Raw genomic sequence first — 20330 nt, 5'->3', positions numbered from 1 at the left:
AAGTAAATTTTGAGGAAACATGACGTTTTTTTTTATAGATATTTAAAATTGATGGGTGAACCCTTTTGACATTGGTCTAAAGATAAAAGTTTTATGAATGTGACCCAGGTCCACTTTCAGAAAAGTACCCAGACACAAAAATAATGTAAAAATAAAATAAATGTGCAAAACAAAATGTATTCCAGCAGATGAATAGAGTAGGAAATTGTATTTTTTAAGCCTTATTCCACGAAAGATCCTAATAAAATAATCTTGTTTTAGATGAATTAATTGCCCAAATCTCTAGGATACAATATTCTTTCTTGATTAGCTTTTTTCTACATGTATGATGAAGGCTATGCTGGTAGGTCATAAATTGTTGTTTTTTTTCCCTCTATTTTCGAACATGACACTTAAAATCTTTTATTTTAAGGCATCACACGCTTTGTCTTAAGTAATTGTTTGCATAATATCCGATAGTTCTGAGGGTCAATTTCTGCCAGAATTTAAAACCAGCATATTGCGTCAACGTGTGTGAAGTGCCAGCAATTGTCATTTATTGTTTTCTATTTTTTTCAACTTTATGTACTGTACATTTTTGCATGTACATCGTGTCTAAACATTGCCTCTTTTAAAATTCAGCTTTTGAGTTGAGTGAGTGATCTATAATTTTCAAACTTTGAATTTTGACAACAATTCAAAGAACAGGACCCAACGTCATGACTCTGCTTGTCGCAAGAAAAGATTTGGCGCTTACAGAAGCAGGGATTGGAAGTTTGTGCTATGGTCAAGTGTGTGCTCCGCATTACTAGTCATTTCAAAAGATTTTTTTAAGGGTGATTAACAATCTCATAATTTCCCTTTAAGAGTGATTACGAGATGTATACCTTCCCTTTAAAGCTGGATATTCTGATTAAGAAATGTTCACACTTCGATAATAATGCAATGTTGTGTTGATTGGAACTGGAGGTTGTACATATGAGAGTTACTGAAATTGGGCACTTTTCCTTTTATAAATACAAGACATTTATATGGCGCGTAATGCAAGAGCCTTTTAACCAGCGTGTAACACAAAATATAAAACAATGACACAACTATACGAAAAAGCAATTTTTACAAAAGAAAGATTCCTTTAAGTTGTAGCCCCCCCCCCCCAAACCTACTGTTACAAGAGAGTTAAGATTTACTGCCTTTCTGAATGATTTAAAGTCTTGAAATCTATAAATACCACAAACACAATAGCATCCCACACACAGTAGCACCTGTTCCTTTGTGTAAGTACCTCCATGGTGTATTAAGTGAAGGGTAAAAACAATGAGCTATACTCCATGAGTAAGACTTGATGTTACATGACATAAACGAACTTCTTGTTGACCCTATTTATAACAGAGCAGACCATGGCCTCTGTTGCCCCTTGGCCATGGTCTTAGTGCCCCATTGGAAGTGCCCCTATAGATTCTGCAATGGAAGTACCCCTTGCAAAATGAAAATGGACTTCTGTTTAATTGTTTAGTTGCCTTTATTGTTGTGAAGACCACTGAGACTTGTTTTTGTGATATGCTATGTTATAAGCGTCTGCCCGACCCTTGCAGTAGAAATCGTTCCCCAAGCTGTACCAATAACAAGTTTTTCTGTTGTCGCGGCCCACTCTGTACACTGTCTTGCCTGTGTTTATAATAAGGCCACAGCATAATAGCCTGGAATTCCAACTCCCACAATGCACTATTTCCTCAATGGGGCATGAAACAAGAGGAAGTGCCAGACAGCCAATCAAATCCACCCAATCAGTTATATGCTAATAGGCCATACCTACTCATGAATAATGCATGGCGCTGTTAGCTGACTTCTTTACTATGAGGTATACAACCAATGGAGCTGCACTGAATGAAATGGCATGTGTTCATGTGTACAGTACACACACAATGCAAGCTATGTAATATTCCTGCGTGTGTATATGGTGCTAACAATAGGTAGGCCTGGGCTGTATCTTACTCAAGCTAAGAACACTTCATTATAAAAACCACACACAGTGGGCCGGAGTTCCGAGATCCAGAGTGAAGGTTTTCAGTTTTCCATGTGTGGTTTTTGTGCTCTCCATATGTGCTGTCAAGACGTACTCAGCAAGGCAGGTCGGGACTGACCCTCTATAGACACTATCAGCTGTCACTGTTTTGGGAACGGAGAGTTGTTTCTCATCTTAGGAACAGCATCTTAGGAGCAGCAGCATCCCATGTTCTTGAAGAGGAGGAGGTTTCTTAAAGATGACAACAAACACAGGTGTGGCATTGAAAGGTTGATGGAGAAAACATCATTCCAGAGAGTCAGTCTTCTACACAGTTATATGGATCTGAGATTTGGAGCTTTGGTGATCGCACTAGACTGATAACAATTTTACTCCATTACTTTAGATGAGATTTGGTTCATGGTTGTTTTTGTTGATAAACTGAATGGTGGACATATACCGACAAAAGTGATGTTAATGTAAGTATACGCTCAGAATTTTCTTATTTCATAACCTTTTAGATGGAATTGCCTATCCGCAATTAACCCGTACAAATTGTTGTCAATGTTTACTTTGATTTTCATATGGTCTGAGATATTGACATAATCATATGATGTAAAATTATACTTAAATATTTTGAAAGATAAATTGGAATTGTACAGAAATTACAGTAGTCCAAGCGTCCCTTCGCGGACTCCCAAATCACCTTTGACTTGGGGGAGTCGATGGCACTGGCAGTCTTTGGTAGGCACTGGTTGGCGATCAGTTGGAGTAACTGGCAGTCTATGGTTCGCATTCATTGGCAGTCAATGAAATGAAATTGACAGTCAATGGTTGGCATTGACAATCAATGGTAGGCGCCGAGACTGGCAGTCAAATGGCGATAACCGGCTTTTTGCAGGACTTTCTTTGGCTAAATGCTGCAGGCTTTGCCTAGTTATGGTTTCCCTCAATGTTTTTTTATTTCATTCCCATTGCTGTTTTTTTCCTGTCATTCTCTGAAAGTCTGAGCACTTTGCAACTTTAGGAAAAGGTGCTATCTAAATGGTGTAATCATTACTGTTTATTATATTGGTTTTGGTAGGCACTGGCAGTCAGTGGTAGGCACTGGCAGTCCTGGTAGGCAGCCTGCTGGTAGGCAATTTCCATCAGTTTGATGTGGCAAATTATGAGAAAGACCAAATTTTGCATACAAACATTCTTAACAACTTAGTGTGAATTGGTTTTGCTGACTGCACAATGCATTGGGATACAGTGGGCTACTATTTTTGTTTTGAGTTTCAAATTGTATTTTGTTTAGTTCTAAAAGATTTATAACTTAACTGTATTCTCGAAAACTGGGTCAGTTTATGACAAATCACAACGTCACATTACCAGTCCCTGTGCAATGCTGCAGTTTATTTACAGCGCAAATAGCAAGCATTAAAGTTGTATCCAATTTCACAGTCTGTAAGGATACGCTACCTTTGTATTTGAAACAGTGTATTGGTTCAGTGGATAGGTGATTTCGTATTGAAAGTCACTCGAACAGAAACACAATTGGATCATGACTTTGTGCTCATTACCATTTTTTTCATCCAAAAACCATCTGGTAGAACTACATTTATGTTAAGTACAAACTTCCAAGTTTTGTATCAGGAAAATTGGATGATAAGAGACAACTTCTTGAACGCAGAAAGTTTGTACCAAAAATTTATCAAACTTTTCACAAACATCTTACACCGAAAACTACACAGTGCCATTTCACATTTTGTCTAATCAGGGGGGGGGGGGGGGGGGAGGGGGGGGGAGGGAGACAATTTTAATCTTATATGGTAAAAGAGATACTTTTATTGCAATGTTCTGCAGAGATGAAAGACTAAATTGCAGAGAGTAAAAATGGAACTTGATCACGCCTTTCAGTTATCCAGCAAATGAACTGTACACCGTTTTCTTTGACAGTTTAGTTTTAAAAAAGAAATTGCTGAATGATTTAGAGAAAGCTGTGCTATTTTCTGACTCTATTTGGTCTTAAAATCACAGTTCATGATTTATAAATTTATCAAAACATATCAGGCCATGAAAAGCCCATGGCACCCACAGCAATAAAATAATGTTGCCAAGATGAACTCTGTACTCCATGAGCGTACTCTTTCTTTAAATGCAACCCTTCCACAGCGATGCCGCAGTGAAATATTCAATAATTTTATGCGAATGGCCTAATATAAGACAATTTAGCTGGTAATACGCTGCATTTACCGGGCCTGTGTGTGTGTATACGAAGGTGTGCCACAGCCCTGCACTGTTTATTGATTCAATTAGTCCCAGACTCTCTCGTATGGTTCCCGCTTCGTTTACGGATATTTCCCCTCCGGTCGGTACAGGTATTATATTTGATTAAGGCACCAATCTAGCTTAATTGTTCACACCTCATGAAATGAAAAACAACAATTTTTTGAAGCAAGTATAAATTCTTTGAGTGATTTGATTAATTTAGCGGCGGGGTTTGAGGTGTGGAAACTATATTGAACTGGATTGAAGAATTTCCACAAAATATCATCGTCGTAAAACAGTAATCTTCTCGGACTTAGAAAGCGTCAACATTCTAACTTTATAAGTGCATTTAATAAATGAACGACGCAGTTTAAATGTTAGCTGACGTTAAGGTTAGTGACAACATTTTTTAAACATAATATGAAAAATCGTTTACTTTTTCCGTTGTTTGGCTAAGTAAAGTTGAGTCCATCAAACTCAACCAAAACAAGGGGAAGGTTTTTCAGACTCTGATAAGATTTGTATGACTTTCATGTTAAGCATCGTGGTTTGTTTGGATGTGCAGTACTGAACGATCATCAAACTCAGACCCTGGTAAAGATTGGTATACCTGGCCTCATGCTAAGCTTGGTTGGTTTGGCTGTGCAGGACTAAATCCATCAAACTTCTGGAAATTTTTGTTGATAAAGTCTTTTCAGTTTGACAAAAGCGCAGAGAAGATCCGGGAGGACTTGAACATTTCTGTAAATCCACCCAACAAAAGAAAATTGAGCTAAATTTCTCCACACAATCAACATTGTTGAACTTTATTCAGATTCTGCTGATAAGGAAGAAATGAATGAAATTGACCGTATTGGGCGCCTGACCGTTTATGGCACCTGACTGGGTTCACAGTTGGCTCCTCTCTAGTCTGGTGTCCCGTATCAACCAAAATAATCTAGTCTCCGTCATGAAATATGATTAAATCATTTTGTTTTCCAAGCTTGGACTTAAAAGTCACCTTGAAATATAAACCAATTGTGTTTCTAGTTCTAAGATACCCAGAAATAAGTTTTTCTCGTAAAAAAGATCGGAGTGTAATTGAGAAAACATTAAAAAATAGGAAGAGGTTATTTTGAAAAACTGGACAATGTTTTAAAGGCAGTGGACACTATTGGTAATTACTCAAAATATGTATTATCATAAAAACCTTACTTGGTAATGAGTAATGGGGAGAGGTTGGTAGTATAAAACATTGTGAGAAACGGCTTACTCTGAAGTGGAGTAGTTTTCGAGAAAGAAGTAATTTTCCATGAATTTGATTTTGAGACCTCAGATTTAGAATTTGAGGTCTCAAAATCAAGCATCTGAAAGCACACAACTACATGTGACAAGGGTGTTTTTTCTTTCATTATTATATCGCAACTTCGACAACCAATTGAACTCAAATTTTCACAGGGTTAGTTATTTTGTGAATATGTTGAGATACACCAAGTGAGACTGGTCTTTGATAATTACCAATAGTGTCTAGTGTCTTTAAGTAACAACCTTGATTAATACTTAATGACCAAGAACTTCAAAGGCACTGAATACTATTGGTAATTACTCAAAATAATTGTTAGCATAAAAACTTTCTTGGTACTGAGCAATGGAGATCTGTTGATAGTGTAAAACATTGTGATGAACGGCTCCCTCTGAAGTAAAGTGTTTTTTGAGAAAGAGGTAATTTCTCACTCAAATAATAAAAGACTTCAGCTGAAGCCTTTTGTTATGCATCTAGACGCACAAAGTAATGCAACAAGGGTGTTTTTTATTTCATTATTTCTTGCAACTTTGATGACCGATTAAGTCCAAACTTTCACAGGTTTGTTATTTTATGCAGTTACCAAACGTGTCCAGGGGTGGATTTCACAAAGAGTTTAAGACTAGTCTTCGGCGACTAGGACGACTACGTAAACTAGGACCAGCCTTATGTTTTTCATAACCCATAAATAGTCATAGGACTAGTCTAAAGTAAGAACTTTATATAATAATGATAACAATGATTGCATTTTTTTTTTTAGATTGACGTGGTGTTTCTAATATTAATAGTAATAATAATAAAATAAACTTCTAATGCACGCGTCATCTCCGTAAACAGAATAAGACGAAAACAAAAAACAGCAGAGTGACCCAAAAAGTATGTTCAGAACAAGTGAAGAGAAAAAACTACGAGACTTCAATTCTCTTGAAGATTTCTAAAGATATTTTTAGGACAAAGGAAAGACACAAAGTCTTTCTGGAGGCCCTTGCAACAAAAAGACAGTGTAGTGTAGGTCTATTGTTTGTGAAAGAGGGAAGCTTGGTATGTGGAAGTACCCTGGCTGTGGTGGCAGCAATAACAGAGTCTTAGAGGGTAGGGCCTTGGGGTCAGGACAGAGGGGACAGACAATATGGGAGGTAATGAGCCGCACAGATAAAAAGTTATGTTCGCTGGTTGTTTAGTATTCAGACTTGTAAGGTTACGTTTTTCCATTTTGCAATGAAAATACATGGAGAAAGAGATTTATCTAGCTTAAAGACACTGGACACCTTGGGTTATTGTCAGAGACCAGTCTTCTCACGTGGTGTATCTCAACATGCATAAAATAATAAACCTGTGAAAATTCTATTTCAATTGGTTGTCGAAGTTGCGAGATAATAATGAATTGAAAGAAAAAACACCCTTGTCACACAAATTTGTGGGCTTTCAGATGCTTGATTTCGAGACCTCAAAATCTAATTCTGAGGTCTCGAAATCAAGCTCCTGGAAAATTACTTCTTTCTCGAAAATTACATCACTTCAGAACTAGCGGTTTAATGTTTTACATCACTTCAGAGGGAGCGGTATAATATTTTATACTACTAACAGCTCCCCATTACTTGTTACCAAGTACAAAGTTTTATGCTAATAATTATTTTGAGTACCAATTGTGTCCACTGCCTCCACCCCTTTATGTGCTGTCTTTTCATTTAGACCCTTGTCTGTCATTTGTCTGTCCATGGTCCATCCATGGGCTGGGCTGGGTAACTAAAGGATGTTGGGATCTATACACCAAGTGAGAAGACTGGTCTTTGACAATTACCAAGCATGTCCAGTGCCTTTAAGATCAGAACCATGCAGCAAAACAATGAGTCTATTCTTAGAAGACAAGGAACAGTAAACCCTCAGGAATGTCAGGTCTTAAGGGATCAGTGGTTGAGATTGGGGGATTTACTGTTGTACTTGGCAGAGGGGTTTGTTGTAGGTTGGAAAAGTTGGGAAACTTTTTATCAACTTAAGAAGAAAGGGAACAATGAAGTTCTTTGTTGTATCATTGAAGGACACTTAGGAAATCCATGTTGTTATTGGTTTAGCTTCTGGACCGGGACATTCCGAGCAAATATTTGATGTCTGTTGTGAATGTCCGATGTCTGGCTTGTGATGTTGTGTGGACTTAACCCGTGTAGAATCCAGTGGGACAGTGAGAGAAATTGCAATCCCAAATTCGGGCAAAGCAGTGGGGGAAATCCAGGCACCGCAGGAAGATTAGAAGAAAAATGGCAAAAGAAAGCAAAAAAAGTGTTATCTGGTTTTAGAAATTGTTTCTTTAAAGGTAGCCTTTCTTATAATGATCAACTATCAACAGCTTTCCACTACTCAGTACCAAGTCAGTTTTCATGCTATTTTGAGTAATTCCAAGTAGTGGCCAGTGCCTTTAAGTTTGGAGGATGAAACAAACCAACCTTTGGTTACTGGCCTCAGACAAACACCTCATGTGTTACAACCCAAGGGTGAATATACTTTAGCTTTAAAGGGAAGGTTGATGACAGTTTTAATTACCTTAAAGACATTGGACACTATTGGTAATTGTCAAAGACCAGTCTTCTCACTTAGTGTATCTCAACATATGCATAACATAACAAATGTGTGGAAATTTGAGCTTGATTGGTTGTCGGAGTTGCGAGATAACTATGAAAGAAAAAAAACCCTTGTCTACGAAGTTGTGTGCTTTCAGATGCTTGATTTCGAGACCTCAAATTCTAAATCTGAGGTCTTGAAATTAAATTCGTGGAAAATGACTTCTTCCTCGAAAACTATGTCACTTCAGAGGGAGCCGTTTATCACAATGTTTTATAAGGTTTTATGCTAATAATTATTTTGAGTAATAACCAATAGTGTCCACTGCCTTTAAAAAAGCAGTAAGGATATTCTTCCTAATTTGTTCTGATTTCTGGTTTGATAGGCCCCCCCCCCCAAAAAAAAAAAAACCATTTGAACAAGTAGAATCAGCCGTTGTACCTCAAACAAACGTCCAATTTTTGTACAAAGACTAAGGAATACATGATGTAAGATAAGATTATAAGCTACCGTAAAGTATCTTCACTTTAAGCTCAGAGAAAAAATTTAATTTTTATAAATCTATGAAACAAAAACTTTCAAAGACGAGCACAAAATCAAGCATTGCTGAGACAGTTTAAAAAAGTTCCCAAACTTGACATCTTGTGCAGTCTCTGTTACTATTTTTACAGATTTTGAAAATAATTATGCAAAACATATTAAAATAAAAGCTAATTTATTAATCGCCTTTTGCTAAATCTTGCTTTTAAATTAGACTGATTAATTTCAGTCAAAGCCCACGTTGTTACTTTCATCATAAATATTTATCAATCTTTTCAATTTCTTTTTTCGGTTTGTAATTAACGGTTTCTTCAAAAATTTAAGTCTACGAATTTAGTGATAAGATGTATAATGCTGTGTCGAACGGATGAGGAAGAATCCGTTAGGATTTTGTCCGCTAATTGATGTGCATTTAAAAAATCCAGACTTGCGGTCAAGTCATTTGCTTAATCTCAAACGCTTCACGATATGAATTCAATTAAAAATCTCATCTCTAAATGAAGTGGAAATATTCCTCAACCCTAGTTTAATCTGATCATCTCGCTCTCTTAATGAATGGTCAGTCGGTACCCTCGCCCCGGCCCCATGCCCAAACATCAACGCCGTTCCTTTTTTCTTATGTATTAGGACACGAGCCGCAGTGTGAGCACCGCTCTCTGATCAGCTGTATTGTAGTTTCCAACCTACCTCCTTCGTGCATTATTCATTAACTCAGTACACTCTGAGTGTGTTCATGCAACTACAATGCCATTCTGCCATCACAAATCATTGTGACTGTAGGTCCATTTGGGCCTAGCCCTTCTGCTCTACGAATAATTAATTTGCAGTGGGGCGCTGTGGGGTTTGTATCTTGCTGCGATGAATGCCTCTTGCATTTTTAATATCTCCGATTGTTGATTTTTTTATCGGCCGTGTACGCTTAGCAATTCCTCAGTATTTCCAAAATGAGAAACAAAATACTGTGAGTCAAGGAACTTTCGTCTCTAATTTGTTGTTATTTTAATATCCGACACTTGATATGGTTATGCTTGGGGGAAAAATAAGAGACAATTACATATTGTTCAAGGATGTGAAGAGATCTGCCCGAATTACTTCTCCATTGTGCTTTGAATTTAATTGGAAATACATTTTATTTTGTATAATGGTTAATTAATGTTTGTCTAAATTTTTTAATATTTCAAAACAAAGTCAAAATTATCAAAACTGTACCACTTTCCAGCTAATTAATTCCATCTGAAATACCGTCTGATTCATTTGAATATTCGTGAACTCATTGTTCTTTATTCTGTTTCCCGCATATCATTATTATATGCCGATATAAACTGACAGAAAATCCATGACAAAATATAAATGCTTGTTTTTACTAAAACAATCACTAAATTTGCAGATGTTCTCATAATGTAAACATGACATGTTGTTTGTGTCGTATGTTTGTTTAAAATTAAAGGATTGGATAATGTACTTTCCCCTTTAAGAAGTGTGTCCTATTGAAGTAGATTGACCATTATACAAACCATTCTGTTTTAAAGGGGCTATGTCGTTATGATCATGACCGTATGTGTATAGAGTAATGCATTGTAACTCAGTCTAACTCAGGCCTGATACTTCACGGAGGCAACAAAGGCAATTGCCTCCATGCCCCCTGGTCATTGCCTTGGTGCCCTTGAAATGCTCCAGTAGAAACTGATACTTCATGGAGGCAACGAAGGCGATTGCCTCCATGCCCCCTGGTCATTGCCTTGGTGCCCTTGAAATGCTCCAGTAGAAACTGATACTTCATAGAGGCAACGAAGGCGATTGCCTCCATGCCCCCTGGTCATTGCCTTGGTGCCCTTGAAATGCTCCAGTAGAAACTGATACTTCATGGAGGCAACGAAGGCGATTGCCTCCATGCCCCCTGGTCATTGCCTTGGTGCCCTTGAAATGCTCCAGTAGAAACTGATACTTCATGGAGGCAGCAAAGGCGATTGCCTCCATGCCCTCTGGTCATTGCCTTGGTGCCCTTGAAATGCTCCAGTAGATATTTACAATTTCCTTACAGGGTGCCCTTTACCAGGGAGAAAATGCCTTGGTGCCCTTGCCCTTTTTAAAAACGAAGCATACAGGCCTGGCTGTCATGTTACAATCGGTGCCGTCATTTTGTGGTGGCGTGTCATCGAAATGTGCGCGTATTGGCTTAGCGGCAAAACGTTTCGACTTTTGTGACAGTATGCTAAACACATTCCAACATAAATTCCTGTGATCTCTGTAAATTTCCATTCATCAAGGAACACTGCAGAAGGGAAACTGAGTGGGTAAATTAAAACAATTGTTAAGGGTTGAAGAAAGACAAACAGAGTGGAGCGGGATTTGAACCAAGAACCTTCTTGAATAATGTGCTGGTGTTCTACCAACTGAGCTATCTGTCTCTTTGTTGATATTTGAATTTGTTACAAAATAAAAACCTGTACCGTAGTTTGATTTCATTCTTCAGTGGGTGGGTACGCCTTGTTTGTGTTACTTGCTAATCAATTTATGAATATAAAGTGACTTTGTTTCAATTGAAATATCTTAGGCATGTGTAATTATTTGAGGACTTAGTGTGGGAGGGGGTGCTGGTGGTGTAGGTCCCTCCCCCTCCCCCTTCCCACATCAGTAGAAACAAACCAAACTCTTCTTATTTAATGACACGCTTAATAACTGGCTCTTTAGCCTGGTAGAAGATGACCCCCTACCCCGACAAGACTCTGGCTCCGCCCCCATTAGATAACCATCCAGGCACTAACTCTATTAACAAACATTATGCAAACATAAATTAAAACAGCGACACACACAAAGTTTTTATAAATCAAGATCTTATTTTTCTGTTACAAAACATTCCCTGTTTTATTTAAGATTCATTAATTGTCATTTGTACCTTCTAATCCACCAGCTCTCTAAGTAATACCATTTGCATAATTGTTCTTAGCTTTCAAAAGGAGAAGAAGACTAAAAAAAAACCAATCCCTAAAGCCACTCATCAGAGATTATCGTACCCATCGTACTTTTGGACAATTTAAAGATTCATCGATTTCATTTACACAAGCATCTAAATTTAAGACTTTGGGAACTACTTGTCATTCATGGCTTTATAATAAGTTGTCTTAACTTATTCGTCTGAGGATGAAATGAGAGACTTGAAACAAGGGGGTGTGCACAGGTAATTAAGCCGTAGATTTTTAATTTAAACGGAACGGCTCTAACGATAAAATGTATATTTTTAGTTTGAGACCTATTACGTGGGTGGAGGGACTCTTACAATATTTATTGGAATGATTTTAATAATGTTATCTATTGTTATTATTATTATTCATGGTTTATTTAATATTCATTCTGCATCCCTGGACTGTAATGCATGAAGTTTAAATTAAAAAGAGTAAGAATTTACACATCTTGAAGGAAATTAAAGGCAAATATACTTAAATTGCTTTTTTTAACTGTTTGATTGTTTGAATCCTATTGGGGCATAAAAACTGTTTTACATAACTGTAGGCCTATAACTTTGAGGTGAAATAGTTGGTAGAGCGCCGGCGCGTTAATTCGGAAGTCGTTGGTCCAAGTCTCACTCAAGTCAATTTTTCTTTATTCAACACCAAATCATTTGAAAATATTTTGACAGGAAGACATATTGACAAGAAGTTAGACTCAAACTTCTCGCTTAAAGTTTCTATAATAATTTGAAATATTTATAATAATTTGACGCTGCGTTGTCGTTATTTATGTTATAAGTAATACGAATTTGAGATGAATCACTTTGAAAATATTTTGCCAAGAAAATATGACAAGAAGTCAGACAAAAAATTATTTGTGAAAGTTTCTATAATTTCAATGTTCTGTGGTCTGACGGCCGCTACGTTTATTTATGTTGGAAGTAATAAGTAGTGGAGATGAATCATGTGTGCGTGTGATTCCTAGATACGGTCAACTAACCACAGTCTTTAAACAAACCCCTTCCTTACTTGTCACTTTCTTTCCTCTACTTCTAATGATCTGCACGCTTTATACACGCATAGAGTCTCCGCTACCCCCCCCCCCCTCTCTGCAACCCCCCTTATTTCAATTGACGCTCATTACAGTCTGTCAGGTACCATGTTGTGGCCTTAGACTTCACGTTCAAGGTCACATCGGGACAAACAATCTTGAAATAACCCACGGTACCCACAGCACATGCCGTGGTGTCTTGTACTTTTGCTGTGGTGCCCTGTGCTTTTGCTGCGGTGCCCTGTGCTTTTGCCGTGGTGCCCTGTGCTTTTGCTGTGGTGCCCTGTGCTTTTGCTGCGGTGCCCTGTGCTTTTGCTGCGGTGCCCTGTGCTTTTGCCGTGGTGCCCTGTGCTTTTGCTGTGGTGCCCTGTGCTTTTGCCGTGGTGCCCTGTGCTTTTGCCGTGGTGCCCTGTACTTTTGCTGCGGTGCCCTGTGCAAGGTTTTTGTACAAACTTCCTTATAGAACTTTGGAACAGTCTCCCCCATGATTCTTCTTGTGTTATATTTTTAAAAGAGTAAACTTAAAACTGATATCTTTCCTAAATAGTACATTTCCTGGCTGAAATAATTTTTGGAAGGTTATTACGGGTATGAACTTTGTAATCGGTGAGATTTCAGATTAAAACTGATAAGTAATTTAAGCTAAATCAAATGAATAAAAATGTTTACTGGAGGTTATTCTAGTGGATTACTTTAACTTACTACTACTGCAGAGTTTTTCGGTTAGTCTCAGAGGCTCTCCGTTGTGATTCAGAACTCTAAAGAACTCACAAATAAAATTGCTTCTGAGCACAATATTATGAAGAAACGCATCACATTTTTGATGTGGCCAAGAATGGTGCAAGTGGCTGCTATGTTAGTGTGCAGTGCTTTATTTTTTTTTTATAATGAATTGTTAGAAGATACCATAAAGCTTGATTATTATACCTTAGTGGACTGGAGTGAAGGAATATTATAATGGGGGCCTTGTAAGAACCCATTGGGGATGGGCTGATGACTGTTCAACATATGGCTCAATCATTGAATAACCAGACCTGATATTTCATGGAGGCAACGGAGGCGATTGCCTCATGGAGGCAGCAGAGGCGATTGCTTCCGTGCCCCCTGGTCATTGCCTTGGTGCCCTTAAAATGCTGACAGTAGAAACAGATACTTCATGGAGGCAATGAAGGCAATTGCCTCATTCCCTCTGGTCATTGCCTTGGTGCCCTTGAAATGCTGACAGTAGAAACTGATACTTCATGGAGGCAACAAAGGCGATTGCCTCCATGCCCCCCTGGTCATTGCCTTGGTGCCCTTGAAATGCTCCAGTAGAAACTGATACTTTATGGAGGCACCGATGACCATTGCCTCCATGCCCCTGGTCATTGCCTTGGTGTCCTTGAAATGCCCTAGTATAGATTTACAATTTCCTAGAATTAACCAAGGAGAAAATGCCCTTGTGCCCTTGCCCTTTCAAATACGAAGCATACATCATTGAACATTTACAGGCATAATACTTCATGGAGGGAATTGCCTCCATGCCCCCTGGTCATTGCCTTGGTGCCCCCTGGTCATTGCCTTGGTGCCCTTGAAATGCTGAAGTACTTGTAGTTACAATTTCCCCATATGGTGCCCTTTACCAAGGAGAAAATGCCTTGTCGACCTTGCCCTTTCAAAAATGAAGCATATAGTCCTGGGGTGGATTTCACAAAGAGTTAGGACTAGTCTTATCTCGAGTTAGGACCAGTTACTCTTTCTAACTTAGGACTATCCATGCAACTTGTATATCTCCTAGGACTAGTCCTAAGCTAGGTTTTGTCCTAACTCTTTGTGAAATCGACCCCAGGGTTCATTGAATATTTTGTAGAACAGGACTAGGGTGTTGTGGTTGAAAGGTACACATGGTGTTTCCTATGCACATGCTAGGGTATCGGGCCAATGCGCAAGGAATATGGGACCATACGCGCAGAGTGCAGACCAAAATGCGCAAAGTGCGGACGGAAAGTGAGAATATTCAACCATTTTGTCGTAGATTTCAGGCATGTGTACCTTTTACTGAGCTTATTTTTATTGTGACAATCAAAATAAACAACTGTGATTATGAGGGCTTTCAAATTCCATATTTGTCTGACTGTATTTTATGTGCAAATATTTTTTTTCTAGAGGATTGTGCTGGTATGATTTTTATAGAGCCCCTTTTGCAGACTTGAATGATAATTTACAGTTCCACTTTGTCTTTAAAGCAACATTATTGTCGCAGTGATAAACTAAAAAAAGAATTGTTTTATTATTTCTCATAAAATATGACATTACAGACAGGAATATTAATTTTGGTTTTTACCCATACACCGATGTGTGTTACCACTGTATCAGACAGAAATATTTAAACTCTCAACATTTTCTACTATATTATCATTTGACCGTGTAAGTTTTATGTAAATTTGTGATCTTAGATGATTTTTTTTACCAATTCTGAAATGAGTGAATCCCTTTAACAATGAGATTTTCTGGATTAGAGCGTAGTGTGAAAGGGGCTTTTGTTTCTTGAGTTATCGGTCCACGAATGCTCAGCCATTGTCGGACAAATAACTGTATTGTTTGGACAAGCTGTTGATGTATCCTTTAATCCATAATGCTGGTGTCTCCGTTGTGCCTTCGGAGAAACTCAAATCAAAAATGGCCAACTGTTAGAAAAATCTGAGCTGTCGGATTGTCAGAGTTATGATCACGATCAATATGGGATACTGGTTGAGGGTTTAGTGAAGGTCGAATGGTTCTGAGGTCATATTATTATTAGCTCTGAACAATGCAAGGTAGAATGTATTATAGTAATGGGTTATAGTGCGTTGTGATCATGGGAAAGAAGCATTGTTCTATGCTCAGCGCGTTAAAGGGTTTGTCACTTTTTGTAACACAAAACATAATTCCACAGATTTACATTAAACTGACACCATTGGTAGAAGAAAGCTTACCTTAAAATATTAGAAATGAGTCAAACAATGTCACGAAAATACATTTTACATGCTAAAATAATTTGTGTGACTTTTTTCAAAAACTACAGCACCTCACCAAGTAATATTTTAAAAGGAAGCTTTCATACCAACACTATCTTCAAATTGTGTGTTGACTTTTGTGTCCTAAAAATAGTACTTATCACTCTCTGAAATAAATAAGATTTTTTTAAAGAGTATTTTGGAATGAAATTTTCAAAGGTTCTTTTTACTGTATGAGTACATTAATTATAGAAAAAAAACTTGCTCACACAATCACTTGTTATAATTATTAAAATATGAGACGATGTTTGCCAATAAACATAATCCCATGCAGTACATGCAGTTACTATAACTCTTGAAATATATAATTTTTGAGATTAAACTTAAAGATTACAATTAAGAAGACCCAGTCACTGAGTCAGTGAACATCCGAAACTCAAGACATATTGTGTTTTCCCTAGCAGAAGAAACAACCCTCTCACAATAACAATTATTCAAATACATGAGACGATCTTTGTCACTGAACAACCAAAGTTCAAGACATTGTGTTTTCCCTTAACAACCCCTGCCTCACACAATAACTAATTAATTATGTAATTATTGAAATATATGAGACGATCTTTGTCACAGAACAACCAAAGTTCAAGACATTGTGTTTTCCCTTAACAACCCCTGCCTCACACAATAACTAATTAATTATGTAATTATTGAAATATATGAGACGATCTTTGTCACTGAACAACCAAAGCTCAAGACATTGTGTTTTCCCTTAACAACCCCTGCCTCACACAATAACTAATTATGTAATTATTACTAATTATGTAATTATTGAAATATATGAGACGATCTTTGTCACTGAACAACCAAAGCTCAAGACATTGTGTTTTCCACAAGCAGTAGAAACAAACCCTGCCTCTCACAATAACTAATTCTTATAAACATTGAAATAGATAATTTTGAGATTAAACTCAAAGAATATGATGAAGAAGACCCAGTCACTGAACATCATCAACTCAAGACAAATTGTGTTTTCCCAAGCAGAAGAAACAACCCCTGCCTCTCACAATAACTAATTATGTAATTATTGAAATATATGAGACGATCTTTGTCACTGAACAACCAAAGCTCAAGACATTGTGTTTTCCCTTGACAACCCCTGCCTCACACAATAACTAATCATTTAATTATTTAAATACATGAGACGATCTTTGTCACTGAACAACCAAAGCTCAAGACATTGTGTTTTCCACAAGCAGTAGAAACAAACCCTGCCGCTCACAATGACTAATTCTTATTAACATTGAAATATATAATTTTGAGATTAAACTCAAAGAATATGATGAAGAAGACCCAGTCACTGAACATCATCAACTCAAGACATATTGTGTTTTCCCAAGCAGCAGAAACAACCCCTGCCTCACACAATAACTAATTATGTAATTATTGAAATATATGAGACGATCTTTGTCACTGAACAACCAAAGCTCAAGACATTGTGTTTTCCCTTAACAACCCCTGCCTCTCACAATAACTAACAATCATGTAATTATTGAAATATATGAGATGATCTTTGTCACTGAACAACCAAAGCTCAAGACATTGTGTTTTCCACAAGCAGTAGAAACAAACCCTGCCTCTCACAATAACTAATTCTTATAAACATTGAAATATATAATTTTGAGATTAAACTCAAAGAATATGATGAAGAAGACCCAGTCAGTGAACATCATCAACTCAAGACATATTGTGTTTTCCCAAGCAGCAGAAACAACCCCTGCCTCTCACAATAACTAATAATCATGTAATTATTGAAATAAATGAGACGATCTTTGTCAGTGAAAATCCAAACATATTGTGTTTTCCCAGAGCAGTAGAAACAACCCTGGCCCACACAATAAACCATTCCCAACTCTGGAATGCAGTCTGCCTCAAACCCATAACCATAGATGGTATTGTACTAGGTGACCCCGTGACCTTTCTCAAGCCAGCATACCAAGGAATCTATTTTGTGGAGCTTCCATGAGAGAAGCACTTGTGTGGGGCGATATGATATCATCCGTTGTTTCTTTTTTATTATTGTGGTGAAATTACTTAAAGGTACTGGACACTATTGGTAATTACTCAAAATACCATACTTGGTAACAAGCAACGTAGAGCTGTTGACATATTATGATTGATAGTATAAAACATTGTGAGAAACAGCTCCCTCGAATTTGATTTCGAGACCTCAGAATTAGATTTTAAGGTCTTGAAATCAAGCATATGAAAGCACACAACTTCATGTGACAAGGGTGTTTTTTCTCTCAATATTATATCGCAACTTCGACAACCAATTGAACTCAAGTTTTCACAGGGTTGGTTATTTTGTGAATATGTTGAGATACACCAAGTGAGACTGGTCTTTGATAATTACCAAAGGTGTCCAGTGTCTTTAAGAGCAGCATGATATGAAAGAACAACGATACGCTTCGGGCTCGATTGTGTTTACACTGAGAGCGCTGGTTATAATATATATGCCAGTGTAATTGTATTATAATACCGTAGATTATTAGAATTACCTCAGAGGGAAACGTACTGCCTGGATGATTTCTATGCGAGAAGCCATACGAGAAAGTCCAGAAGAACAATCGACATTTTTAAGTAGGATGCGAACGGGTTCCCAATTATTTCATTAGGAATATATAATTGTGGATAGTTATTTGGTTAGTTATTAATTTGTTTTTGTAATTAATTTGTTCAGTCGCTTGTGATGGAGTGGTGCTATAGGATTAATTATCTATTTTAAACATTTATAATTGTAGCTGCTAAAGAAAATTTGGTTGAGTTTGAACATTTGAATTATTACAGGAAAGTAAAATAATACAGTTCTTTTAAAGGGATATTAAATACTTGCGGTTTGAAAATACTTAATGGTTTAGTCCCATTAACTTTTTTAAAATAAAAGCCCTTCTTGTTTGAGGACATTATGCACTCTCCATTATATAGTTCAATCAATAAAAATAAAATTATGATTTATGCCTTCAACAGGAATGCCATCTAGCCATTACTAGAAATTCCAAATTCAGAATTCTCAGTTTAGGGTAGGCCCTTACACAGCGCCAAGAATCAAACACAAACCATGAACTTGAGTAAAACAACAAACGATTAAATAACAGGCATTTTTTCGCTGCGATAGAAAGGAAGGGATCCTTAGCTTGAGGCAATGGCTGAGGTATTATTGCACAAACACAGCAGGGGCGTTATTAAGTTTTTTGTGTGTGGCCGAAAGAGTAGATCAGACTTGTTCCAAGTCTGTTGTCTGTTTCTCTTAGTGTTGACTTTGGTGCTTCTGTTTGGCAAATCCTTTGAAAGGACTGGTTTATGTTGATGTTTTGACTTGTACTTTGTTAATAGGGTTATGTTGTCCCCGATGAAAATAAGTTTAAGTTGTTGGGTTTCGGGGCTGTTCTTGGATAATTGTGTGCAGTTTTTCTTATTGTTTTCTACTTCTGTTTATTTGTTTTGCTATGTTCTTATTGTATTTTATCCGAATATTAATTCAAATCAAATCAAAATCACAAAGTGGTCGCACATACAGAGATGCAATGCTAAAATTGTTCATCAATTGTTTTGATATGTTTTGTCTTTTACAATCTTTGAAAGTATGTGCGATAGAACTGAATCCTCATTGGATCCAAAGTGAGGCTCAGAGGGTGATAGTCAGACTCCATTTTGTTCTTTGAGAATCAGTATGTGTTACTGTTACTTCATACAAGGAACTAGACAAGAGGCTTCAGTTCAGTCGGATTTGAAACTTTGCATGTGAACTACGATTAAGTTAGGTTTGCGGTAACAACATGTAATCATATTCTCTAAAATTATTTGGGGTGGTTCGGAAAAGAATTGGTTCTTGTAGGTTTCATCTTGATGTTTCGATCAGTTTGCTCTGATCGTCTTCAGTTTGCTCTGATCGTCTTCAGTTTGCTCTGATCGTCTTCTGGAGAAAAAACAGAGGCTACTTTGTGAGAAGGCAGAGTGATATGGTTAAATGCACAATAAGTCTGAACAAGCATTCTTGAAACTTAAAGTACATAATTGACTTCTTTATCCCAGCCTAGGTTTCAGTCTTTCCTGCAAATCTTTGTTGCCCATTTCAACACTTGCTCTGCACTTTTGACAAGAATGACAACCCTAAGTTCTTTGTCCAGATTCCCTTATGGTGTTAAAATGTTTTCAGCTGTCCCAACCCATGCATACCACCAACTCTAGTGCCCTTTGTTGCGGCTGATTCCTTTGTCCGAACCCCATGCCCATTGTTGGTTAGCTTTGGTGAGCAGCCTGCCCAGAGGGGCGAATACCTTTTGTGTTTCTTGTTTCTTGTTTCCCTGTACTTTGTGTTGGTAGTCAATGGCCACTGAACAATTCTCATAGCAGGACATTGTGTTTTAATGTATAAATAACTGATTTGAAAGGGTGGTGGTGTAACTATGGGGGAAGGAGCAAACTCAAAAGGTGAGTTTAGGAATCGGGTGAAAACATGGAGGAAAGAATGCTGCTTGATGAAGAGTAGGGGAGGAGAATACAGTAAACCTCTGTAAGTGTTAAAGAATCTCTTGAAATACTTGATTTTTAATTTGTGAATGTATGGGAGTGAATATTGGGAAGGTGTTTTTTGCACATCATGAGCAGAAGAAAGTTAACAAGATTGTTTTGCTATCATGGAGGAATCAGTCTTGTATGCTTCGTTTTTGAAAAGGGCAAAGAG

At 37.4% G+C, this 20330-nt stretch overlaps 1 protein-coding gene across 3 annotated transcripts in view; it reads left to right on the top strand.

Moving 5' to 3' along the window:
- LOC139953619 (transcription factor SOX-5-like) overlaps positions 1 to 20330 on the top strand; it is an 83842-nt gene that overhangs the window by 28689 nt on the left and 34823 nt on the right. The window contains exon 1 of one of the 3 annotated variants that reach the window (XM_071953097.1): positions 2013 to 2460. The exons of 1 other annotated variant lie outside the window; for it this stretch is intronic. In XM_071953097.1, the coding sequence (XP_071809198.1) occupies positions 2402 to 2460 (59 nt within the window). In that variant the 5' untranslated portion in view covers positions 2013 to 2401. Of the gene's footprint in view, positions 1 to 2012; positions 2461 to 20019; positions 20160 to 20330 lie in introns of those variants that run through there. One more of the 3 variants, XM_071953096.1, reaches the window with a different exon arrangement.

Source organism: Asterias amurensis, chromosome 22, assembly GCF_032118995.1.
Source record: "Asterias amurensis chromosome 22, ASM3211899v1".
NCBI lineage: Eukaryota > Metazoa > Echinodermata > Asteroidea > Forcipulatida > Asteriidae > Asterias > Asterias amurensis.
This window is presented reverse-complemented; position numbering and strand designations above follow the sequence as displayed.